Source organism: Dama dama, chromosome 21 (genome assembly GCF_033118175.1).
Source record: "Dama dama isolate Ldn47 chromosome 21, ASM3311817v1, whole genome shotgun sequence".
In the NCBI taxonomy this organism is placed as follows: Eukaryota; Metazoa; Chordata; class Mammalia; order Artiodactyla; family Cervidae; genus Dama; species Dama dama.
The window spans coordinates 70,821,163-70,848,074 of NC_083701.1; the positions used below are offsets into that span (position 1 = coordinate 70,821,163).

General features: G+C 39.9%; 1 protein-coding gene across 2 annotated transcripts in view; it reads right to left on the reverse strand.

Moving 5' to 3' along the window:
- Positions 1-26,912, reverse strand: part of LRRC69 (leucine rich repeat containing 69) — an 83,807-nt gene that overhangs the window by 19,873 nt on the left and 37,022 nt on the right. The window contains exons 2-5 of one of the 2 annotated variants that reach the window (XM_061123809.1): positions 26,712-26,838; positions 20,700-20,772; positions 17,648-17,843; positions 14,681-14,752 (exon numbers count right to left, since the gene is read on the reverse strand). The exons of the other annotated variant lie outside the window; for it this stretch is intronic. Coding sequence (XP_060979792.1) covers positions 14,681-14,752; positions 17,648-17,843; positions 20,700-20,772; positions 26,712-26,838 — 468 coding nt within the window. The remainder of the gene's footprint in view (positions 1-14,680; positions 14,753-17,647; positions 17,844-20,699; positions 20,773-26,711; positions 26,839-26,912) is intronic. 2 annotated transcript variants of the gene reach the window in all.

Sequence of the window (26,912 nt, forward strand, 5' to 3'; positions counted from 1 at the left end):
AAAATGAAAAGAGCACTTCTTGTGCCTAATGGAATCACCCTTTCTTCCTTTTGGTCCTGGAGAATAACATTCTAAGACTTCCCTGGTGGCTTAGATGGTAAAGCGTCTGCCTACAATGCAACAGACCTGGGTTCAATCCCTGGGTTGGGAAGATCTCCTGGAGAAGGAAATGGCAACCCACTCCAGTATTCTTGCCTGGAAAATCCCATGAAAGGAGGAACCTGGTAGGCTACAGTCCATGGGGTCACAAAGAGTCGGACACGACTGAGCGACTTCACACCTCATTTATACTTAAAAACTCAGTCTTTTTCTAAAAAATTGATACAAACTTGAGTATCTTGGTATATGCAAAAGCATTAACAGATGTGAACCTCACTTCAAAGTTGACCATGGTCCAAAGAGCATACATTTTTCTTTAGGGGTCATTTTTTTCTTCCTTCAAATCCTGTCATTATTCTTCCATTAAACATGGTAATGAGTTATCCAGCTTGCTCACTTACTACACATAATATATCAGAAAGAAATTAATGAAAGGAAATTAATTAATAATGAACATCATTAGCATGTGTTTTGCAGCAGGTAAATTTCAGCAACCTGAAGTCACACAATGTCTGAATCTTCCCCAGAGCAGCATGTTTAACACCCTATTTCTACATGCACTACTGGGCTTCCTGTCCGTGCCTTTGTGCTAAGTCACTTCAGTAGTGGCTGACGCTCTTAGACCCTATGGACTGCAGTCTGCCAGCTCCTCTATCCATGGGATTCTCCAGGCAAGAATAAATTGCCTTGCCCTCCTCCAGGGTATCTTCCTGACTCAGGGATTAAACCTGTGTCTCTTAAGTCTACCTGCACTGGAAGGCGGGTTTTTTACCTCTAGCACCAGCTGAGAAGCCCTTCCTGTCTGTCTAACTTTTTAACACAACAATATTCTTTGCTGGTGTCATCACTCCAATAGCATAATCTCACCTGCTAATAAAATATTGTCATAGCTGTTCAGAGGCTCTTTGCATAGGCCTGCTTGAATAAACACTGTCACGACTTTAATCTCAACGGGAACAATGTTGTCCCTCCCCTGCCCCTCAGGGGTCTACAGATATTTTCATTGTTGCTAGTGGGGGAGGGGCAGTATTACTGGCATCTATTTAGTAAATATTAGGGATGCTGGGAAACATCCTATAATACACAGGGCAGCCCCCGCAACAAAGAATTATCAGGTCCAAAGTGGTGCTGAAGTTGAGAAAACCCTGGTTTAGAGGTACAAGGTCATAACCATTCACTGACCCTCTTATCTAGAAAGGAGATTTGCAGCTGGAGGAAAATGAAGGTTCCAATGAGGGGTTTTACTTTTTTAATATAAAGAAGACTTGATCAAGTAGAAGTGCCAACATAGAGAGATTAATTTAGAGAAGAAAGAATAATTGAAAGAGTAATGATCAGGTGAAAGACATAGAAAGACCTTTGAATATTAACATCTTTGAATTATCCTGTCCTCTATGGCTAGAAGAAAAGATGCAGGCATGAATACATTTGAAGGCGTGGAATTGGATGTGAAGGAATCAGATGTGATCCCTTCAATTTTGCCTTTGAAATAGAGAATAAGACCATCTGCTAACTGAGTTATGAAGTTATTAGCAAGTTGCTAATGTGGGAGAAGCCATGAAGAAGGTGGTAAAAGTATGGAAAAGTATGGGATCTGCTATAGGTTTTAGAAAAGGAACCTGGCATAGTACAAGCAAAAACATTATACAGGGGTGTTGAGGGACCCACTGGAATCCACACACATTTGGAGCACTCCCTGTCCGTAGACCGTGTGCTCCTTTGGCACCCAGCAGTCCAGATGCATTAAGAGTCTGCAGAAGGATATATCAGAAAGCAAGGGAATGAGCTCACATGTACTAAAACATAAGTGAACTGGACTGGGTTCTTTGGCATTTGGACCAGATAGAAAAAGAAATAACAGTACAAAGTTTTGAGGGACTGAAAGTAAAAGGCGGTGTGGAGGGACATGAAGTCTCAGTGATCTCAAAGGAGAGATACTGCTATAAACAGGAGAACTAGGCCGTTGGAGAAAACAGAGGTCAAACTGCCAAACTGGACTTTAACTGTTCATACTGAGAGCAGCTGAACAGACATGACTGTGATGGTAAAGTGAAGACCTGAAAAGATCATCAGAGTCAAGGAATCAAGGGACTTTGAGCCTAAGTTGACTATATTGACCACATTTATAAAACAACTTGAGTAATATTTATTCTCAAATTATTTGGCTCTCTCCTGGACATCTGCAGCTGGGGGTTCCACAGTCACCATAAATTCTAACATTCAGGAATGGAATCCATTTCTCCCAGATTTTCTTCATTCCTTTTCCTTATTACCCACATCAAATCTTCTGTCATCAACCTCCTGTTTTATCAATTCTACCTTCTTAAAACTTCTGGAATTTATCCTTTCTTTCCATCCCCCCATCCCACCTACCCACCTCCTCAGCACCTCTGCACCATCCTTTCTCCTGCTCCCTGCCCCAGCCACTAATCCCTCTGGTTTGACTGAGGCCTCATCTTATATGAACTACTCTAATAGTTCGTATAATTACAAACTTTTGCTCCCAAAGTAGTCTTCTAAATGAAAACTTATTCATAATACATCCTTGCTTAAAATTATCAAGGTTCCCTTATGTCTATAGGATAAATTCAAAAGTCCTAGTATATCATATTTGATTCTCCTTAGCCTGTTTTAACAACCATATATCCTGGTAGGCTCTACTGTTTTATAAGGGTAACTTATAGAACTTAGGGGTCTCATAAGAGGCCAGTGTCTTGTAATTATTACTCGTGCTGTGCCCCCACTCAACCCACTCCCAGATCATCACTTCATGACTAAAATATCACCCCTGTAAACTTTTTGACTTTCCTTGTGACTCAGGTGGTAAAGAATCTGCCTGCAAGGTGGGAGACCTGGGCATGATCCCTGGATGGGAAAGATCCCCTGGAGAAGGGAATGGCTACCCACTCCACTCTTCTTGCCAAGAAAGTCCCATGGACAGAGAAGCCTGATGGGCTACAGTCCATGGGGTCGCAAAGAGTCAAGACACGACTGAGCTACTAACATTTTCACTTTCAAGTTTTTGCAACTCCTACCAAATATTCTCATATCTCCTTAGGCCTTATATGTAAATTAATCATATAAGTCATATATGAATCATGGAAAGCCACTTTTGTCATGTCTGACCCTTTGTGACCTCATCGACTGTAGCCCACCAGGCTCCTCTATCCATCAGATTCTCCAGACAAGAATATTGGAGTGGGTTGCCCTTCTCCAGGCATTCTTCCCAACCCAGGGATCAAACCCAGGTCTCTTACATCTGCTGCATTGGCAAGTGGGTTCTTTACAACTAGCACCACCTGGGAACTCCCAAATTAATCATACCACCTGTAAATACTACGAGGCAATCACTGTTGAAAAGTCTGTCTTCATTTATCAGGTTTTGGTCTTTTTAAGCGCTGCATCTTAAGTGACTATTTAATGTAAGCTCTAAATAGTACCGAGTACACAGTTGAGGCCCAATAAATAATCAGTCACATATAGCTCTCCCTGGATACTCAAAATTTGCAAAGGCCTTCTTCTCTAGACTTGTTCAATTGTTACAAGCATTTCTGAAAAGTCCCAGGCCTACAGACAATGTCTAAGTTCAGCAAGCCCTTTTTTTGCTTCAGACCAGTCTTAAGTAATGGGGGAGATCAGAAGGGGGCTAATTTAGGAAGAAATTTGTTAGTGTAAATGAGGAGAGAATGGAGGCTGAAATTTCAAATGAACTAAAAAACAGAACTGATAAGTAAGTGATGGCAAATAACCACGTACCCTTTAGACCATCTCAAAGCTCACAGGGTAACCCTTTAGCAAGAATTGGAAATGATAAATATGCTAACAGTAACTTGTGAGAAGAATAAGATTTTAAGTATTGGGACTACGTCATCCAAAAATATTTGAAATGGGAGCAAATATGTATATACAATTTTCTCAGAATTATTTAGGATTTTAAAATGCCTTCCTATATTAAACAATGTACAACAAGTTACATTATACATGTGATACTCAGGTACTCTGCCTTATCCCTGTCTGTGTATAGAGATCACCCTTACCATCAGCTTTCCCTGTCTCTGCGCCAAAGCAAATAAGCGCTATTTGCAGTTACGCCTTAGGGCATGCAAGAACCACAATAAACTCATCTTTACCAACTTCCAACATGCCCTCAGTGGTCGCCGGAAATTCTCCTCTAGTCAACATGCTAGTCAACACAACTCCATGTTTTCTTTGCTGGCTCATCTTTTTTGCTCAGCCATGAAATAGTTCTCCCCTAAGCCTGGCACATTCTCTTTGCACTTTATATTTTCCCTAGGCAATCTGAACCATATCCATGACTTCAGTGAAACCTCTACGCAGATGACTCAGGTTCCACACCCTATAGCCAACTGCCTACTCAAAATCTTCACTTGGATATCATAAATACATGTTAAACTCACTGTATCCAAGACTGAACTCAGGATCTGCCCTCCTGAAGTTGGTACTTTTCCAGTGTCTTCTGTCTTACTCTATAGAAAGCTCACTAGCTCATCACCATTTCTAAATTTACCTCTTAAATGACTCTTGAATTTGTTCAGATATTTCTATCCCAATTGTCACCACCTTAAACCAACTTACTATCATTTACTTCACTTTAGCAAAAGTCTACCAGATGTCCACCCAGTTCCCTTTGTCAACCCTTCTGTTGTGTACTCCACAGTTCATAAATATGATCTTTTCAAAATATAGATCTGATTATATCAACCCCTTCCTAAAACCCTTCAGACTTGCATTGCTCTTCAAATAAAGATCAAAATCCTCAGCATACTCTACATTCCTTGGTCATGGCCCCCTTCTATTCCTTCCAGTTCCCTGACTATCCAAGGTCCCTCCCACACCAGGGCCTTTCCACATGCTGTTCACTGTGTCTGGAAAGCATCTTTCCCCTTCATTGATCCCCTTCATCTTTCCCCTAATTGATTCCTACCATTCTTCAGACAAGTTTTGTCACTTCTAAGAAGTCTTCCCCTACCTACCTGTTTAATCAAGTTCTTTTTCTCCTTCTCAGGCCAATGGTCCTTTCTTTTAGTGTACTGATATCAGCTTTCAATTGTACATTTATAATGATAATTATAGATTTATATGTTCTCCTCCCTACAGTACAGCACTGGAAAGAGCAGAGACCCTGTCTTGTTTCCTCACTGTTATATGCCCAGTTCTTAGGACAGAGCTTAGTATGTAATATAAAATGTTACAGAAAGAAAAGATAGAATCAGAAATCAAACTGCCTTGTTTTCATTTGAGGTCCTTTAAGCATACTAGCAAACACCCTCTTCCAACAACACAAGAGGCGACTCTACACATGGACATCACCAGATGGTCAGATTGATTCTATTCTTTGAAGCTGACGATGGAGAAGCTCTATACAGTCAGAAAAAACAAGACCAGGAACTTTTACATCATTTACATTAAACCATAGATCCCACAAGTGGTTTTCATTAGGTAAGTGTTGGCTTGTGTCCCATTTTTTAAAGGCCATTGAGTCTTATTTTAAATGTATATCTCCTAATAAATATTGGAGAAGGAAATGGCAACCCACTCCAGTATTCTTGCCTGGAAAATCACATGGACAGAGGAGCCTGGTGAGCTATACACCCCATGAGGTTGCAAAGAGTTGGACACGACTGAGCAACTAACACACACACACACACACACACACACACACACACACACACACACACACACTCCTAATAAATTGAACACTGACAACCAAAGAAAAATACACTATTTTCAAATTAAGGTCAAATTTTAGTGAGGCTCTAATAAGTTGTAAGAATAGGGCACAGTGTTTCCTAATATTCAGCCTAGACAGAAGATAAACTATAGATACTGCACAGGTAAAAAGTGGATCTCTAATGCTGCCATTCAATAGAGGCAGAAAAGCAAGATGGAGGTAGACAGCTGGGATATCTCATGGCTATTTGAGCAAAGTGGAATACTCAAAATACTTCAAAAGAAATCATTAGAATGTGGAGATACTTGGAGATGTCCTTGTCTACAGTTTTATGAACATTTCCCTGAGTATTATTTTTCACTTTTAGGCTATTTTTAATCATCTTGCAAAAGAGTTTCAAAAGTTTTGATAGAACTTTTGGTACTAGTCTGACATCATAATTTCATTTTCCCAAGTTCCTTTCACAAAACTGTACAAAAGTTACCACTCAAGGACATTGTTGGTCATGGACATGTTGAAACTATATAGAATCATTTTCTAAGTGTACAATCAATTTCACAAAAATACTTGTCTTAATCCAAAGCTGAATGACCTCCATGTGTGTATGTGAACATATCTGTGAATAACTGCTCATACATGGGAATAATTTTACTGAAGGCAAGTGAGTTCATTTGGAAATTATAAGAATCATTCAAATATAAAATGGCTATCATCACTTGGCTTTGGATGAAGCACAAAAAAAGTAAAACAACAAAAGGCACTGGGAACATTTGTGAAATATTTGGGCTTTATAAATTCGACAAATAAGAAGCCAAGAGTGACACTAAGCCAGGATCTATCTGCTAGATATCAGGCAAGGGTCTGGAATCAAGGGAATATAAGATATGCTTTCACTGGAATAGATTAAAATCAATCAACATTGCATTTTTAGAGCAATGCAAAACAAAACTACAATAATGTACCACCTCACACTGGTCAGAATGGTCATCATTAGAATGTCTACAAAGAACAAATACTGGAGAGGGTGTGGAGAAAAGGGAATCCTCCTATACTATTGGTGGGAATGTCAATGGGTACAACAGTGTGGAAGTTCCTCAGAGGACTAAAAATAGAATTACCATATGATCCAGCAATCCCATTTTTCACATACACCCAGATAAAACTGCAATTCAAAAAAAAAAAAAATGCACCCCTGTGTTCACAGTGGCACTACTCACAATAGCCAAGCCATGGGAACAACCTAAACGTCCACTGGCAGATGAATGCATAAAGATGTGGTACATATACAAAACGGAATACTATTCAGTCATTAGAAAGAATGAAATACTGCCATTTACAGCAACATGGATGCCAGAGATTATCATAATGAGTAAAGTAAGTCAGAAAGGGAAAAAAAAAATGTCATGTGATATCACTTGTATGTGGAATCTAAAATACGGCACAAATGAACCTATCTACAAAACAGACACAGACTCACAGACACAGAGAACATACCTGTGGTTGCAAGGGGGAAAAGGGCTGGGCAAGAGGAGGACTAGGAATGTGGAATTAGCAGCTATAAATGATCATTATATTACTATTATTATATATTACTATATTTTTATTATTACATATAGGATGGACAAACAACAAGGTCCTACTGAATAGCACAAGGAACAATATTTGACACCCTGTGATAAACCACAATGGAAAAGAATATAAAAGAAGAATGTCTGTCTATAACTGAGTCACTCTGCCATACAGCAGAGATTGTGACAACACTGTAAACCAACTAGACTTCAGTAAAAAAAAAAAAAAATCAATCAGCATCAGCTATAAACAGAGAAATAATTTTAAATTAAAAGCATTCAAGGAAATAAAGGATGTCAAGATAAGTAGTAGGTGACCAGTTGTGTAAAACATCTAAGAAAAGGGGAATTCAGTTAACAATGGGTCCTATATTCAGAGGGATCTCACATGACAATCAGAAACCAAGTGAGTCAGGAGGAAGGCGGGAAAGGATGAGACAGAAATAAGCAGAGAATGAAAGGTGAAGATCCAGGGAAAGAAGGAACTCTTTTGGGGAGACAGCTAATTAGTACTGTTTTGTTGATTAACCAAGGTAGGCCAGAGAATGTCAACGGATCTGTAGAGGAAAATAACCCAAAACATTGTGCTGCTAACACAGTATTTACCCTTGCACACAGAACAGTGGTTACCCTACAAATTGCACGTTAGAATCATTCAGGTATTCTCATAGCTTTGAAAGACATCCCTACATTTGGTATAGTTTCAGCAGCAGGTAGCTCAGACCAAACTTTAAAATGAAAAGAAAATAACATTTAATATCTACCATGTGCCAAGCATTAGTAAAGAATTTATATACATTATCTAATTTAATTACTCATTCATTCTGTATGTGCTACGCACCAGCTATTGTGTCAAATACTTACCCAACAATGTTATGATACAAGCGTTTATTAATATCCTTGTCTAAAATCACATGCTAAAAACCTCTCCATGGCTTAGATCGGCTGATGAATACATGTTTAAGAGATTACATCACTTCTGGTTGAAGATGGGCAGAGTAGAAGGACAGGCACTCATCTCCTCCTGAAAGAGCACCAAAATCACAACTAGCTATTGAACAACCATCAACAGGAGGATGCTGGAAACCACCAAAAAAAGGTACCCCACATCCAAAGACAAAGAGGAGGCAGCAATAAGATGGTAAGAGGGGTGCAAACACAATAAAATCAAATCCCATACCTGCTGGGTAGGCAACCCACTATCTGGAGAACAATAAATACCAAAGAAGTTCTACCACTGCTGTGAATGTTCTGAACCTCATGTCACACTTCCCAGCCTGGGGATCCAGCCAAGAGACTGGGAATCCCCAGGGAATCTGACCTTCAAGGCCCATGGAATTTGATTACAGGACTTCCACAGGGAAACAGACTCCACTCTTGGCGGGGGCAAACGAAATCTTGCGTGCATGGAGACCCAGGGGAAAGGAGCAGGGGCCCCACAGGAGACTGAACCAGACCCACCTGCTAGAGTTGGAGGGTCTCCTGTGGAGGCGTGGGTCAGCAGGGGCTCGCCGCGGGGACGAGGGCTCTGGCAGCAGCAGTCCTAGAAGGGGCCCCTTGGCATGAGTCCTCTTGGAGGTCACCATTAACCCTACCAGAGAGCCAGTAGACCCCAGGGATGGGTTGCCTCTAACACAGGCAAACAACTAACAGGGTGAGTGCAACCACACCCATCAGTGGAGAATTGGATTAAAGTTTTACTCAGCAGGCTCTACCCATCAGAGCAAGTCTCAGTTTTTCCCACCACCAGTCCCTTCCATCAGGAAGCTTATATAAACCTCTTAGCCTCATCCACCAGAGGGCAGACAGAAGAAGCAAGAGCCACAATCCCTCAGTGGTGAGAACCAAAAACGCATCACAGAGAGTTAACCAGGATGAAAAAGTACAGGGTTTTGTCCCAGATCAAAGGACAAGATAAAACCCCAGAAAACAACTGAATGAAATGGAGATAGGCAACCTTTCAGAAAAATGACAGTGAAGATGATCCAGAATCTCAGAAAAAGAATGGAGGCAAAGATTGAGAAGATACAAGACATGTTCACCAAAGATCTAGAACTAAAGAACAAACAAACACAGATGAACAATACACGAGAAAGAATCAGTAGGAGAATAACTGAGGCAGAAGAACAGATACGTACCTGGAGGACAGAATGGTGGAAATCACTGCCACAGAACAGAACACAGAAAGAAGAATGAAGAACATGAAGACTGCCTCAGAGGAACTCCGGGACAACATTGTAAGTACCAACATTCACATTATAGGGGTCCCAAAAGAGAGAGAGAAAGGACTTCAGAAAATATTTAAAGAAATAATAGCTGAAAACTTTCCTAACATGGGAAAATAGTCAACCAAGTCCAGGAAGCACAGAAAGTCCCAGGCAGGATAAACCCAAGAAGGAATGCACCAAGACACATAGTAATCAAAATGATGACTATTAAAGACAAAGACAAAATATAAAACACAACAAGGACAAAGGACAAATAACATACAAAGGAACTCCCATAAGATTATCAGTTGATTTTTCAACAGAAACTCTAGCAGCCAAAAGGGAAGGGCATGATATATTTAAAGTGATGAAAAGGAAGAACTTACTGCCAAGAATACTCTACCCAGCAAGACTCTCATTCAGATTTGATGGAGAAATCAAAAGCTTTCCAGACAAGCAAAAGTTAAGAGAATTCAGCACCACCAAAAACAGCTTTGCAACAATACTAAAGGAAGTTCTCAAGGCACAAAACATGAGAAGGAGAAGACCTACACAAAATAAATCCCAAACAATTAAGAAAATGGTATAACATACTGCTGTTCAGTCGCTAAGTCACGTCTGACTCTTTGTGACCCCACAGACTGCAGGACGCCAAGCTTCCCTAATCTTCCCCATCTCCCAGAGTTTGTTCAAACTCATGTTCATTGAGTCAGTGATACCATCCTACTATCTTATCCTCTGTCGCCCTCTTCTCCTCAGTCTCTCCCAGCATCAGAGTCATTTCCAGTATGTCGGCTCTTCACATGAGGTGGCCAAAGTATTGGAGCTTCAGCTTCAACATCAGTCCTTCCAATGAACACCCAGGACTGATCTCCTTTAGGATGGACTGGTTGGATCTCCTTGCAGTCCAAGCAACTCTCAAGAGTCTTCTTCAACACCACAGTTCAAAAGCATCAATTCTTCGGAACTCAGCCTTCTTTATGATCCAACTCTCAAATCCATACATGACCACTGGAAAAACCATAACTTTGACTATCCAGACCTTTGTTGGCAAAGTGATGTCTCTGCTTTTTAATATGCTATCTAGGTTTATCATAGTTTTTCTTCCAAGGAACAAGTGTCTTTTAATTACATGGCTGCAGTCACCATCCACAGTGATTTTAGAGCCCAAGAAAATAAAGTCTGACACTGTTTCTATTGTTCCCCATCTATTTGCCATGAAGTGATGGGAATGGATACCATGATCTTCGTTTTCTGAATGTTGAGCTTTAAGCCAGCTTTTTCACTCTCCTCTTTCACTCTCATCAAAAGGCTCTTCAGTTCCTCTTCACTTTCTGCCATAAGGATGGTGTCATCTGCATATCTGAGGTTAGTGATATTTCTGTTGGCAATCTTGATTCCAGCCTGAGCTTCATCCAGATCAGAATTTTGCATGACGTACTCTGCATATAGTTAAAATAAACAGGTTGACAATACACAGCCTGGACATACTCCTTTCTCAGTTTTGAAGCAGTCCTTTGTTCCATGTCCTGTTCTAACTGTTGCTTCTTGACCTGCACAAGGTTTCACAGGAGGCCTGTAAAGTGGTCTGGTATTCCCATCTCTTTAAAAATTTTCCACTGTTCGTTGTGATCCACACAAAGGCTTTATTATAATCAATGAAGCAGAGGCAGATGTTTTTCTGGAACTCTCTTGCTTTTTCTATGATCCAACAGATGTTGGCGACTTGATCTCAGGTTCCTCCGCGTTTTCTAAATCCAGCTAGTACATCTGGAAGTTTTTGGTTCACGTACTATTGAAGCCTAGCTTGAAAGATTTTGAGCATTACTTTGCTAGCATGTGAAATGAGCTCAATTGTAAGGTACTTTGAACATTCTTTGGCATTATCCTTCTTTGGGATTGGAAAGAAAACTAACCTTTTCCAGTCCTATGGCCACTGCTGAGTTTTTAAACTAGTTGGCATATTGAGTGCAGCACTTTAATAGCATCTTTTAAGATTTGAGATAGCTCCACTGGAATTCCATCACCTCCACTAGCTTTGTTCATAGTAATGCTTCCTAAGGTCCGCTGGACTTCACACTCCAGGACGTCTGGCTCTAGGTGAGTGACCACACCATCGTGGTTATCTGGGTCATTAAGACCTTTTTAGTACAGTTGTTCTGTGTGTTCTTGCCACCTCTTTTTAATCTCTTCTGCTTCTGTCAGGCCCATGCCGTTTCTGTCTTTTATTGTGCCCATTTTTGTATGAAATATTCCCTTGATATCTCTAATTTTCTGCAGAGACTTCTAGTCTTTCCCCTTTCATTGTTTTCCTCTATTTCTTTGCATCAGTCACTTAAGGCTTTCTTATCTCGCCTTGCTATTCTTTGGAACTCTGCATTCACTTGAGTATATCTTTCCCTTTCTCCATTGCCTTCACTTCTTTTCTCAGCTCTTTGTAATGCCTCCGCAGACAAACATTTTGCCTTCTTGCATTTCTTTTTCTTGGGGATGGTTTCAATCATCACATCCTGTACAATGTTATAAACCGTCATCCATTTAGTTCTTCAAACACTATCAGGCTGAATCTATGTCACTTTCTCTGAATAATCATAAGGGACTTGATTTAGGTCATACCTGAATGGCCTAGGGTTGGTTCATCCTCTGTGTTCATCATTTACCACAATAGTGGCCTTATCTATCAAATGTGGAAAATTCTATTCATTTAAACTAGTTGGACCAAACCTCAGATGAATTCACAGAATATCTTACTTTAATGCTTCCAGAAAATTCTGAAATAGGTGCTCCAAATAAAACACTAAGTCATATTCTTTCAAAATTACCCTAAATTAATAGGCTGGTATTTTATAAAAATAGCAAAATTGTAATTACAGTATCACTATAGAAGGAACTTTGAATTCATGGTACTACTAAGTCAAATACTGAATATAGTTAAAGAAAATTATTTTTATTTATATGTTTAACAAATATTTATTCAATTGAAGGGTTTCCCAGGTAGTCTAGTGGTCCACCTGTCAATGCAGGAGATAATAAGAGACACAGGTTCAATCCCTCGGTCAGAAAGATCCCGTGGAGGAGGGCATGGCAACCCACTCCAGTATTCCTGCCTGGAGACTCACCACAGACAGAGGAGCCTGGCAGGCTACAGTCCACGGGGTCACAAAGAGTCAGACATGACAGAAGTGACTTAGCACACATGCATTCGATTGAAATTCAAAACTCTGCTGGTATAAAGGTAAAAAAGAGTACTCTTTTCCTTTGGAAGATTACAGTCTATTGACAAGACCAACTTGAAAAGTATTATTCTATTTTGTGGTACATACGAACCACAGAGGTGCCAGAGAAGACATAGGCGGCTTTGGCAATCAAGGCAGGTATCATAAGGCAGAAGAGTCATACCGAGACATGAATAATATCATGTAGAAGGGCGAATAAAATCCTGTAGGATTTGCAGGGTCAGTATTAACATCCAACACTTATTAAACATTCAAAACTGCATGTTTTTGGAAAACAGTTTGGCAATTCCTTAAAAATAATTAAAATATGGACTATGACTCTGCAATTCCTCTGCGGGGTATATGCCCAGAAGAAGTGAAAGCAGGGACTTGAGCAGACATTTGTACGTCCATATTCACAGCAGCATTATTCTCAATAGCCAAAAAGAGCAAGCAATCCACTGCCCGTGGGCAGATGAATGAAAATACAAAATGTATATACATTTAATGCATATACATTACATATAATGGAGTATTATTCAGCCATAAAAAAGAAAATCTGACACAAGCTATAACATAGATGGACTGTGGAGACATTATACCAAGTGAAATATGCCAGTCATAAAAGGACAAATATGGTATGATCCTATTTATATGAGATTCCCAGAGTACTCAAATTCTTAGAGATAAGGAGTAGAATGCTGGTTGCCAGGAGTTCGAGGGAGCGAGGAATGGATAGAAAACTTCTGGAGATAGGTGGTGATAATGGTGCTGCAACAACATGAATATATATATAGTGACTTAGAACTATACACTTAAAAATGGTTAAAATGATAAGCTTTATTAAATACTGCAGAGGGTAAAAAGGACTATAATCTCAATTTTGTATTGACTAATCAGAAAAGTAATTAATGGATCAACAACTATTTACTGAATACCTCCTGGATTGTTGGGCTTCTAATTACTACCTTGAAGTAGAAACACATTGACTCCAACATGAAAAACTGTAGCTTCTTTCCGAAAAGTTACAAGTTGCTAAGACCAGTTACTTAAAGCAAAGTCAGAATTCATCTCCAAGTGAAAAAAACTGCATTCCTCATTGTCCATGGCTTAAAAGCAACTAATAAATATCTTCTTTGGATGAACTCAGTTCATTTACTCAGTCACATCTGACTCTTTGTGACCCCATGGACTGCAGCACACCAGGCTTCCCCATCACTGGCTCTCAGCATCAGGGTCTTTCCTAATGAATCACCTCTTTGCATCAAGTGGCCAAAAGTATTGGAGCTTCAGCTTCAGCCTAAGTCCTTCCAATGAATATTCAGACTGACTTCCATTAGGATGGACTGGTTTGATCTCCTTGCAGTCCAAGGGACTCTCAACTGCAAGGGATAAAAATCTATGCTCTGAAAAGTAATACTTTGAAAAAGTCTGAAGTGATCAAAAACAGTATATGATTTTTTAAAAAACACTAAATCATAGATAATATATTAAAATATTTAGATAACACTCAGAGTTCACTCAGTTCAAACAAGTTCAGCAAGCACAGAACACAAAGGAAGGAATAAGACAGAACAAGTTCTGAAGTTCTAGAACAAAGCAAATGTTTCAGTCATTTGTATTAATTCAAGGTTCCAATTACCATAGGTTTTACTGCCTGCCTATTTTTTCACAGGGGATTCCCTCTGGCTCAGACGGTAAAGAATCTGCCCGCAATGTGGGAGACCCAGGTTCAGTTCCTGGGTTGGGAAGGTGCCCTGAAGAAGGGAGACAGAGGAGCCTGGCAGGCTATCCATAGGGTTGCAAAGGGTCGGACATGACTGAGTGACTGACACTATTTTTTCTATTCCCAATAAACAAAATTATTTTTCAATTATAATACAACTTGACTCTACTTACTCCTTTAGGAAACATCTGAATAACATTTCCAGCTACGTCTAGAATTCTCAGGTTGAAAAGATCACAAAGTCCCTGTGTCAGGAAACAAAAGAGAGAAAGAAGGCTTTTACAAATCTAATATGTAGTATCATAAATATTCTCTTGTAAGTTTAAACTTGATGAGGTTGATCACCTTTCCTAATTACCTGATCAATACTCTCCCCAAGGAAATCACGACGAATGAAGCACCAGATTCTCTGAATTCTCCATCTCCTCTGACCACTCCAGGACGACATAACATGGTGGCCAAAAGCTAGACTATTTGTAGTAAATATCTGTAGTTCAAATTCACCTCGGACATTTACTATATATCTATGGGCAAATTTCTTAATCTTTGTACTTTAGCTTCTCCACTTGTAAAGTGAAAATGCTAATGGAAACCCCTACCTTCAATATACCAGCAAGGAGATCCAGCCAGTCAGTCCTAAAGAAAATCAGTCCTGAGTGTTCATTGGAAGGACTGATGATGAAGCTGAAACTCCAATACTTTGCCCACCTGATGCGAAGAACTAACTCATTTGAAAAAGATTGAAGGCAGGAGGAGAAGGGGACAACAGAGGATGAGACGGTTGGATGGCATCACCGACTCAATGGACATGAGTTTGAGTAAACTCCGAGAGTTGGTGATGGACAGGGAGACCTGGCATGCTGCAGTCCATGGGGTTGCAAGGAGTCAGACACGATTGAGTGACTGAACTGAACTGAACTGACCTTCAATATGGACACTGAATGCATTAAACAAATTACTAATCAGAAAGTGTTCACTAAGGGTTTAATAGATACTGAGTATCTATTAGTAGACATTTCTACTATTAAAATAGAAAGAATCTTTGGGAGACAGAAAACAGACATAATTCCATTGGCACTTGTTTCACAACTACCTCTTGTGTAGCACTGAGCTGACACAACCCTTTCCTCATAAAGGAAATCCATTAGTCTGGCCACATGCCCAATGGGACTGGATGGGCACATACATTCAGACACACATGTGCAGACATACACATGATTTACAACAGACCAGAAAATGATTCACAATATGTTCTTTATCAAAACAAATGACTATTTTCTGCAATGCCTTATCATTTATAATGCAGACCAAAAAGAACAATGATAGACTAAATCATATTAAATGTACAAGGATATAAATGATTACAGGCATTCTTTGCATGATAATTCAGGACAGGATTTACTAGCATTCAAGTTTTTTTAAAGTTTAAAAGCCTCAGGGTTTATAAATTTGTAGTAAGACTATTGATTTGAAATATGGACTTTTATGTTAGACAGGCATGGATCTAAGATCCTTCCTTGACCTTTGCAAACTATGCTTGAGTCACATAACCACCTTGATCTTTATTCTAAAATGAGTATAATAAGAGATATATGATAAAGTTGTTATAAACACAACTTAATGCTTCATGATGATCCTGCTATTGCTGCTGTTGCTTTCCTTCAAATAAAAGAGACATGCTTTTAACAGGTTTATTCTATAAAATCAAGATATTTTACTTGTTTACACTAAGTAGGATTTTAAGGAATATCAGAATAAAATTTTCAACACATACTTATTTACAGCATATACCTTGGTATATTTTTACACATATTACAGTGTGCACAGAATTTTTAAAGGAAACATCTTCTTTAGAGAAAAGTGAAATAGTAGGAATTAATCTATTTTTATTCCTCAGATTACTGCATGCCATGCCTTTCCTCCTATCAAATTAATTCTAATTTGCATAAATAAGGAAGGTAAACCTGTTGACAGGTTCCTAATGAGAAACAGTACTCTCAAACTGGAAAAACTGAGGAGAGTTTAATAAAGTCACTGTTTATAAAAAGTTTGACAGGGTTTAGGAAAACCAACAAAGTTCCCTAAGCTAAGAAATGTAGTTCTCTAAACTTACAAAGTTCCCAAAAGCTAGCAACAGCAGGGAGTTCTTTAACACCACAGGTCGAAAGAGCCAAGGGAATCAAAGAATGTTCACATGGTGATGTTCTGATGATCACAGGACATTAGCTATGACCCTCCAGAGAGGCATGCAGGCAGCTCACAGCAACCTTCCAGAGACAACACCACGGGAAAACCATCTGGTCCTCAGTCTCCAGGGCTTCCCAGGGGGTTCGGTGGCAAAGAAGCCGCCTGCCTACCCTACGCAGGAGATGTGGGTTTGGTCCCTGAGTTAGGAAGATCCCCTTGTGGAGGAAATTGCAACCCACTCCAGTACCCTTGCCTGGCAAATCCCATGGACGGAGGAGCCTGGCAGACTCCAGTCCACGGGGTCACAAGGAGTCAGACACGACTGACCAAGTGCGCATGCACGCACTCATCTTCTCCGGCCCTTTCACCTCCTGATACCACCTCTCATTCACATGTCCTGGAGGGAATCAGAGGACAGAGGAGGTCACTAATGCTCACACACGCCAGTCTCCCAGACACGGAGAGGAACGCGGGTCAGAAAAGGATGGGCGGTGGATATAAAGGAAAAATGGAAGGTATCTAGCATATATTCCAAAATCAAAAAGTACTTATACTTTGTGCTGTATACAAAGTTGCCAGATAAAAATACAGGATACTCACTTAAATTTAAATTTCAGACAAAAAAGATAACATTTTTCAAATGTATAAGTATGTCCCATGCAATATTTGGAGCATACTTATACTAAAAGAATTCTTCTTTGGTAGTCTGAAATTCAAATTAAAGCATTTTGTATTTCTATTTACAAGGTCTAGCATACCTAGCTTTGTAAAAAAGAAATCCTAGTTATAACCTTCTTTTGTCACAGTGATTTGGGAACTTATCATACGTAATCAGAGGGAAAGCAGATGATGGCTTGTACTCAGGTGCCCTAATCCAGTCTATAACTGCTCTCTATCACGGTGTAATGAGTTTTTCACCAACAAAAGAAAATTTGGTTCCCTCTTTTGCTTACCTCTGGCAAAGATTTAATGTTGTTCCTGGCCAGAAGAAGCTGCTGGAGCTTCTTCAAGAACTTAATTTCTTTGGGTATGCACACAAGCTGATTGTAGTTAAGTTGAAGTTCAGAAAGATTCTCAAGAAAACAAAGTTCTCTAGGAATGCTGGCTAGCTGGTTATGATTTATACTCAAACATCTAAGATTTTTTAATCTAAAAAATAAACAAAATATATGAATGAAATTCATAAGAATAAGGAAGTCCATTGTACATTTATGTACATATACCATTAATAGAGCCACATATCAATTCATGTTTTTTGTAGCTCATCTGAGCTTTTCTCCAGTCAAGTATTCACAACTACAATGAATCATTTGAGGATAAAAAAAATCTTTGCTGTAATTTACCTTTTAAAGATATTTATGATCAGATGGTTCATGTTTAAAGTATTTTATGTAATCAAAACCTAGATTTAAAAGAAAGAAAATTCTGTCTTCAGTCTTTGTACATATACTTTATTAATAGTTACATTGAAGAGGAAGCCAGAGGTCAAATGCCATATACATGGATATAGATATAGATAGGGATAGATTTAGATATAGATCATATATTCTGTACCACTTAGATGCTGTGTAATATGCAAAGACAGGTTGACCACAAATTCTACCCTTATATATATCATTGTCTAGAAGGAGATCTTAGAGACACAAAATAAGGAGAGCAGATACCAACAAACAGTGAGAAAAGGATTAACGTTTGAGCCTGTAATTGCAGATATAGTACCTGAGGTTCACAAGCACTTTGGATAACCAACCTTTTGAACTTGGCCTGAAACAAGTAGGGCAACAGGGAGGCATAGTAAACATGCCTTGAGTAATATTTTCCTTGAGAAATATTAAGTGTATTTTGAATAAAGAAGCCAGAAGAAATAAGCATTGAAAGTGAAAAGTGAAGTCACTCAGTCATGTCTGACTCTTTGCAACCCTGTGGACTGTAGCCTGCACCAGGCTTCTCTGTCCATGGGATTTTCCAGGCAAGGGTACTGGAGTGGGTTGCCATTTCCTCCTCCAGAGTATCTTCTCAACCCAGGGATCGAACCTGGGTCTCCCGCATTGCAGGCAGATGCTTTACTCTCTGAGCCACTGGGGAAGCTAAAATAAGCATTACTGAGCACCAACTATGTACTTGTGCATTAAATTTAATCAACAGCACAACCCTAAGGTTGGAATTACTACATTTAATCCAGAAATGAGGAAAACAAAGGATCAGAGGCAGTGAATAACTTGCCTAACTTAACCATCAGAAAATAGTGTCAAGATTCAAATGTAGACATGTCTTCTTGCAAAGCTAAGAATGAGGATTTATAATGCTCTAAAGGTATTAAAGTAATAACAGAATGAGGTGCCATTTCTAGGCAGTTATAAATGGGGCCTGGAGCTTAGGATAATAGTGCAAGTGAAAGAGATTTATGGAAAGACTCTATGATCTCGATTGTGGAAGCCATATGAATAGATAAGGCTGACAGAAAGAATAACAACAAAAGGGCAGAGAGAGACAGAGAGGAAGCCAATGGAAAGATTCTTGAGAAATATGAACATCTGATCCCCTCCCAAAAGGCACTCAGAGAAGGCAAAAGCAGAAAAATATATAAACCAGGTTAAGAAGTAATTTCTAAAGGTATGGGAGAAGAATATTTCAAAATTAAAAAGGGCAAAACTTTAAATATTAAAATATTAAAGAGAAGTAGTGCAAAAAAATAAATCCAAACCTACCAGAACTAAAAGCAGGGTCACAGACTACAAAGTCTCTATTTTAAATTTATTTTATGTGTATATTGTAGCCACAAACAACTGGAAGATAAAATTTTCAAAATTCCATTTACATCAAAAAACACATAAAATAGTTAAGAATACATTTAATGAAAGACAATACTGTACTCTGTTCTCCAAACAGAGCTAAGCTTACTGAATTGTGAACTCATAATACGTTATACCTGCAAGAATTTTGAAGTTCATCTTCTCAAAACTCTTCCTTTAGAGATGAGAAAACCAAGATCCCAGACAGTTAAAATACTTGGCCAACATCATAAGGCTAGTTGCACAAAGTTACGGCCTGAACCTAATTCACCAGATCTTCCAAAGTGTCATTTTTTCATTACATCTCCAACATATAAATCAACTGATAAACTGAATGAATGAAAAAGCAAGAAGACAACTATTGGCATTTTATTACTATAAATATTCCTTTTCTTCAGAAATGAGATAGCTTCAAATATTTTTCTAGGTGCTTTTATTTAAAACATTACTTTTTTTGTAAAAATCTATCTTGGAAAAATACTTTGGGTAGATGTATAGACAAGTAAATTGGAATAAACTTTAGGTGAGGCAGAAAGCCTTTTGTTGAGAACTATTCATAGTTTTGGATCCTTCCTTCAAAAATCTGGATGTTCTTATGTTGTAATACATCTATTTCTGTTCAACAGGCAACAAGGTGTCTCCAAAGTAACCCTGATTAGGTTTCTCTCTCCAACAGTCAGAAGAAAAGCCCAAGAGGGTATTCTGCCAACAGAAGGACATGGCCCTCAGCTGGCTCCAGAGAGCCACCGTAACAGCAGCTCATCCATGCAAATGTGAGTGGTATAAAATGTGGGTTTTTTTTTTTTTTTTTTTTTTCATGAAAATGACATACTGATTTAAAAGTCTTTTTTTTTCACATTACCTATTCCATCAAGCTGAAAATGTTTTACTGTAAAATCCCCAGTTCTATAGCAGAGCAAGCTCCAAGAACCCTCACAGTTAGGAAATCAGTAACAATCAACTTTAGAACTATTTCAAACCCTCACTTTTATACTTAGACTACCAAATCATGCTGTTTCTCATTTCTCTGAAGTGTTTAAATAATCATCTGCTTAAAATTAGTGGCTTGCCTCAGTCTTCCAATTGCTCTTCGCCATGTATAAATCTCACAAGGACTTGAGTCTGGGCATAGGATGTTCTAAGACCAGCTGGGAGGACACCAGCTGAGCAGGGAAAGGGGAAAAGTAACCATCTCTCATTATAACAAAATTACCTGCCAATTTCTCCAGGAATCCATGTAAGCTGATTGTTGTTCAGATTAAGCAGGATCAAACTTTGTAAACCATCTGTTAGAAAATAATTTCAGTCACTTTAGCTATCTGTTAGAAAATAATTTTTAGTCACTTTTCCATACACCTTTGTTCTCCTTGTTTTCTTGCCTTGGCCAAGGTTCTTTGGGTGCTGGTAACTGATACCCTCTTAAATTAGTTTAAGCAAAAAGCTACAATTTACCACAAAGTTACAAAGCTAAATTGTGGCCCCTGAGGACACAGGAGTACCGCCAAACTCACAACAAACTTGACGCAGAAACCCAAAGGCACTGGTACCCAGGGCTGTTTTAGTTCTGTTTTTGAGACCTGCAAGAGGAGCCCCATAAGTGTTTGCAACGCGCCATGAATCAAGCCCAAAGGGTCTTCTTGACCCGCAGAACTCATTCACCCAACAGAAAACCTATCAAAGGCCCCGTGGCCTGCAGGCACCTCCCGCCCCGGCAGGGGTCTGCAGACCTCCCGCCAGGGGCCTGCAGTCTCTTGGGGACCAGGCAGGCAGAAGAACTCTGTAGGGAAGAAAGCTAAGTAGACGCAGAGCGTGCTCCACTCCGTGCAAGTCCACAGCCAGGGTCTCCCTGGAGCGGAAGGAGCAGATATGCACTAGCCGGTGAAACAGTTTCTGATCTTCCCGGGAGACTGGAAGGATCCGGGAAATTCTCTGCGGTCTTTCGTGGAAAACAGGTCCTCTTCGGTCACCAGCATCTGCGCGGAGCACAAAAGGAAGTCGAGTGCTAGGGGGCTCTCCCCGCTCTCCGTGCCAGGTACTGTGATGGCTCCCTCCGGCACCCCTCCTGCGTGCAGGGAGCCGGGCTTGCCCACACTACTCGTGGACACCGTGGACGCCGTGGACACCGTCGCGCCGATGCTTCCCAGCCCCTGGAGGAGGTCGATCTCCCAGGCACCACTACCAGCGCCTTGAACTTGAAGTCGGTGATTCCAGACTGAGTGTACGCCATATCTAGGTACATCTTCGTCTCCCCAGCAGTCTCCCTGGTTGGACTTGGCCTCAGACCTCCCCAGGAGCCAATCCGTTGCTGCCTGGGCCTGCCCCGCCCTATCCTGTTTCCAACATGCTAAGCCCTGCGGTGCAGCGAGAGTCAGGTTAATAGGAATACATGTGTATAAACATACATAATATGTAATTTTACACGTGTGTGTATCAGTTCAGTTCAGTTCAGTCGCTCAGTCGTGTCCGATTCTTTGTGACCCCATGAATCACAGCACGCCGGGCCTCCCTGTCCATCACAAACTCCCGGAGTTTACTCAAACTCATGGCCATCGAGTCGGTTATGCCATCCAGCCATCTCATCCTCTGTCGTCCCCTTCTTCTCCTGCCCCCAATCCCTCCCAGCATCAGGGTCTTTTCCAATGAGTCAACTCTTCGCATCAGGTGGGCAAAGTATTGGAGTTTCAGCTTCAGCATCAGTCCTTCCAATGAACACCTAGGACTGATCTCCTTTAGGATGGACTGGCTGGATCTCCTTGCAGTCCAAGGGACTCTCAAGAGTCTTCTCCAACACCACAGTTCAAAAGCATCAATTCTTCAGCGCCAGCTTTCTTCACAGTCCAACTCTCACATCCATACATGACCACTGGGAAAACCATAGCCTTGACCAGACGGACCTTTGTTGGCAAAGTAATGTCTCTGCTTTTTAATATGCTATCTAGGTTGGTCATAGCTTTCCTTCCAAGGAATAAGCCTCTTTTAATTTCATGGCTGCAGTCACCATCTGCAGTGATTTTGGAGCCCAAAAAATAAAGTCTGACACTGTTTCTACTGTCTCCCCATCTATTTCCCATGAGGTGATGGGACCAGATGCCATGATCTTAGTTTTCTGAATGTTAAGCTTCAAGCCAACTTTTTCACTGTCCTCTTTCACTTTCATCAAGAGGCTTTTCAGTTCCTCTTCACTCTCTGCCATAAGGGTGGTGTCATCTGCATATCTGAGGTTATTGATATTTCTCCCAGCAATCTTGATTCTAGCTTGTACTTCCTCCAGCCCAGCGTTTCTCATGATGTACTCTGCATAGAAGTTAAATAAGCAGGGTGACAATATACAGCCCTCACATACTCCTTTTCCTGTTTGGAACCAGTCTGTTGTTCCAGTCTGTTGTTCCATGTCCAGTTCTAACTGTTGCTTCCTGACCTGTATACAGGTTTCTCAACAGGCAGGTCAGGTGGTCTGGTATTCCCATCTCTTTCAGAATTTTCCACAGTTTATTGTGATCCACACAGTCAAAGGTGTTGGCGTGTGTGTGTGTGTGTGTGTGTGTGTGTGTGTATCTCGCATGTATACACATGTGTATGTGTGTGTATATATATATATGTATGTATGTGTATATATATATATATATATATATATATATATATATATATATCACAGTCCTGTGAACAACATGTGGGCATTAGAGGCATCCATCCTCACCAGTGGAAAAATCCACATATAACTTCCAGTGGGCGCTCCCATCTGTTCTTCCTCTGCACCCCAGGATTTAACCAACCCGGGAAACTGCAGTACGGCAGAATTTACCATTGAAAAAATACCCTGGTATAAGTGGACCCACAATTCAAACCTGTGTTGTTCAAGGGCCAACTGTATGTATTGGGTACACATATATACAGTCCTTTGACTTCTCTTGGTAGTCACAGAGGGTCTCCTGGGCTTCTGGTGTGCCCTCAGAATCACTGAACTGTGTTGTTGGGTTGTGATGGTCAAGGAGACCCCCACACCAGCTCCAGGCTAACAGTCTGTCTCTCTCCGGAGATTCTCCAAGTCTGGGAGATTATACTCTCTGGGAATCTCTGCAGAACACAGAGTTTCATTTTTCTTTGTAGCTTCTCTAAGCTTCATATTCATATTCTCTCTCTCCCGCATTCCTTCACTCCTTATTCTTTCACTTAAACATATTATCTCTACTTTTCCATGTATCCATATAGCCATCCTACAACTCCTGCGTTTGAATGGTTATGGAGTAGACAGAGTTCTCAGACTGAAATGCCTACAGGAACCGAGAAGATAACTTAAAACACAACAGTGGGCCTAGCAGGGGTTTACCTGGCAGGGGAGCACGGAACTGGTGAGCACATGCTTTTTGCCACAGGGGACCTGCATTTCGGCCAGCTCAACTGGTGTCATGTGGGAATGTGAGTCCATCATTGCCTAATCTTTCTTGTTCAGAGAAACAAAAAAGAGCCAGAGATCCAGACTTTTATATGAACTCTCTTAATTTGCAAATTTGGTTGTTCAGTTGCCAAGTCGTGTCCGACTCTTCACAATCCCATGGAGTGCAGCACACCAGGCTTCCCTGTCCCTCACCATCTCTCTGAATTTGCCCAAGTTCATGTCCACTGAATCGGTGATGCCCTCTGGCCATCTCATCCTCTGTTGCCCTCTTCTCCTTCTGCCTTCACTCTTTCCCAGCATCAGGGTCTTTTCCAATTAGTTGGCTCTTCGCATCAGGTAGCTAAAGTATTGGAGCTTCAACTTCAGCATCAGTCCTTCCAATGAGTATTCAGTGTTGATTTCCTTTAAGATTGATGGATTTGATCTCCTTGCTATACAAGGAAGGGACTCTCAAGAGTCTTCTCCAGCACCACAGTTCAAACTCAGTGCTCTGCCTTCTTTATGGTCCAGCTCTCACATCTGTACATGACTACAGGAAAGACCATAGTCGTGACATACGGGCCTTTCTTGGCAAGATGATGTCTTTGCTTTTTAACACACTGTCTAGGTTTGTCATAGCTTTCCTGGCAAGAAGCAACTGTCCTCTAATTTCCAGGCTGCAGTCACCATCCACAGTGATTTTGGAGCCCAAGAAGAGGAAATCTGTCACCTCTTCCACCTTTTCCCCATCTATTTGCCATGAAATGATGGGACCAAATGCCATGATCTTCATTTTTTTAATATTGAGTTTTAAGCTGGCTTTGACCCTAATTCAAAATTTTAGAGAGGCAAACAAAACAGAACCAACCTATTTGTAAAGCAGATTCACCCCACAGGTCACCAGTTTGCAACTTTTCTCTTAGTTCATGTGGTTAGCTCAGACCAGAAAAACTGTTTTAGATTCTGTCATAAACCCCAAGAAAGAGAACGTGACTGACTCAGCTTGGCACACGTCTTACCCTGGTCCAGTCTACTCTGACGGGGTAGGGACAGGGGCAAGAACAGCACCACGCAATACATGTTGGACATCAACCTGCTTCTGCCTTTGGATAGTCAAGACCTGGCACAGAACACAGTTTGTGTCACTCATATGAGATTTTCAAAGTTCGACAGCCCCAGATCAAGAAACAGAGAAACTACAGACCTTCAGGGGTAGGGTACTGTACACAGATTACATATATTTTTTAAGCCTCAAATTTAAGAGCAACATGAGAAAAAATTTCTTTGCAGAAGCCTAAAGTAGCACGAACCAGGTTGTCTGATATCATTTATACACATCAGATTTTACCTGTTTGCCCCTCAGTGTAGTTCATAAATATTATTATGAACTTTTTTGCATGCCCTTAATTTTTTCTAATTTATAAACTGTTTTCTTTGTAAGTAAATTATAATTGAACCCTGTATCTATAAGTTTGTATATATAATGTACATACCATTAACAAGTTTATTACAGCTATTATTTTGTGAAAAAATATTTCTCCAAGACACATGATCTAATATTTTAAAATACTTTAAAGAGGTAATACTAGAATCTACTTGCGTTTTTGTTATATATCCACAACTGAGACCCCATGAAATTATACCTTTAATAAATGCTGCTCAGTGATAATGATGACAATATATAGTACCCATGCCTCAGAAGTTCACAGGACGTCATAAATTCTATAGCTCTGATTTTACTATTGGGGACATATAAAGTAGTGAAGTGCCTTAGATGAGTTAATGAAGCTATAAAGATTATCTGGATCTCCTTGTCATGTGTTCTGTCCTTAAGCACATTCTACCCATATTAAATAGGAAAAATGTATTAAATGGAGAAATTATTAGCTTAAGGGAAACACGAAGAAGAAATGCGATTTATTTAACCTCATATCTTTTCTTTAAAATTCTCCCCAAGTTAAGCTTCACATCTTTTTTTTTAATTTATTTATTTTAATTAGAAGCTAATTACTTTACAGTATTGAAGTGGTTTTTGCCATACATTGACATGAATCAGCCGTGGGTGTACATGTGTCCCCATCCTGAACCCCCTCCCACGTCCCTCCCCATCCCATCCCTCAGGGTCAGCCCAGTGCACCAGCCCTGAGCACCCTGTCTCATGCATCGAACCTGGACTGGCGATCTATTTCACATATGGTAATACACATGTTTCAGTGCTATTCTCTCAAATCATCCATCCCACCCTCGCCTTCTCCCACAGAGTCCAAAAGTCTGTTCTTTACATCTGTGTCCCTTTTGCTATCTCGCATGTAGGGTCATTGTTACCATCTTTCTAAATTCCATATATATGCATTAATATACTGCAGTGGTGTTTTTCTTTCTGACTTACTTCACTCTGTATAATAGGCTCCAGTTTCATCCACCTCATTAGAACTGATTCAAATGCAGCTTCACATCATAAACAAAGATAGTGACTTAGTAGTTAAGATGGTGTAAAAAGTATAAAGAACAAGGAGAACTGTGGAGATGTTTCTTGATCTGATTTTCAACTAGTTTTCTATCTGGTCCAGAAAAAGGGTGCTCAGACTTGACATTCTATATGTACCCTGATTCTGAAAAGGGGAATATTTGCTAACATTAATTTAACACTTACTTATTTTCTTAGATTTACATGTAAAGAAATATATAAGACAGTAGTTTTTAAAAGTTGTTCCCCAAATTCCCTAATTTCAAGTGTAAATATCTCAATCCAAAAAAGACTAAAATTCCTTTTTCACTTTAGTTCCAAACTGTTCAATATAAGGAAATTAACTTCGGCACTATAAATATGCTCTTATTTGACTAACTTACCACATACTCCAGATGCAAATCTATGTATCTTATTTCTAAACAAATGGAGCTTCTTCAGGGATGTAAGGTATTTCATCTCTTCTGGAACTTCTTCTAAAAGGTTGTTTCCCAGATTTAGTGCTGTCAACTGCAAACATACAGAGATTAATAAACTCATACATTATCCACCTTCAAATGAGAAAAAAAGAAATAATAAAGCCA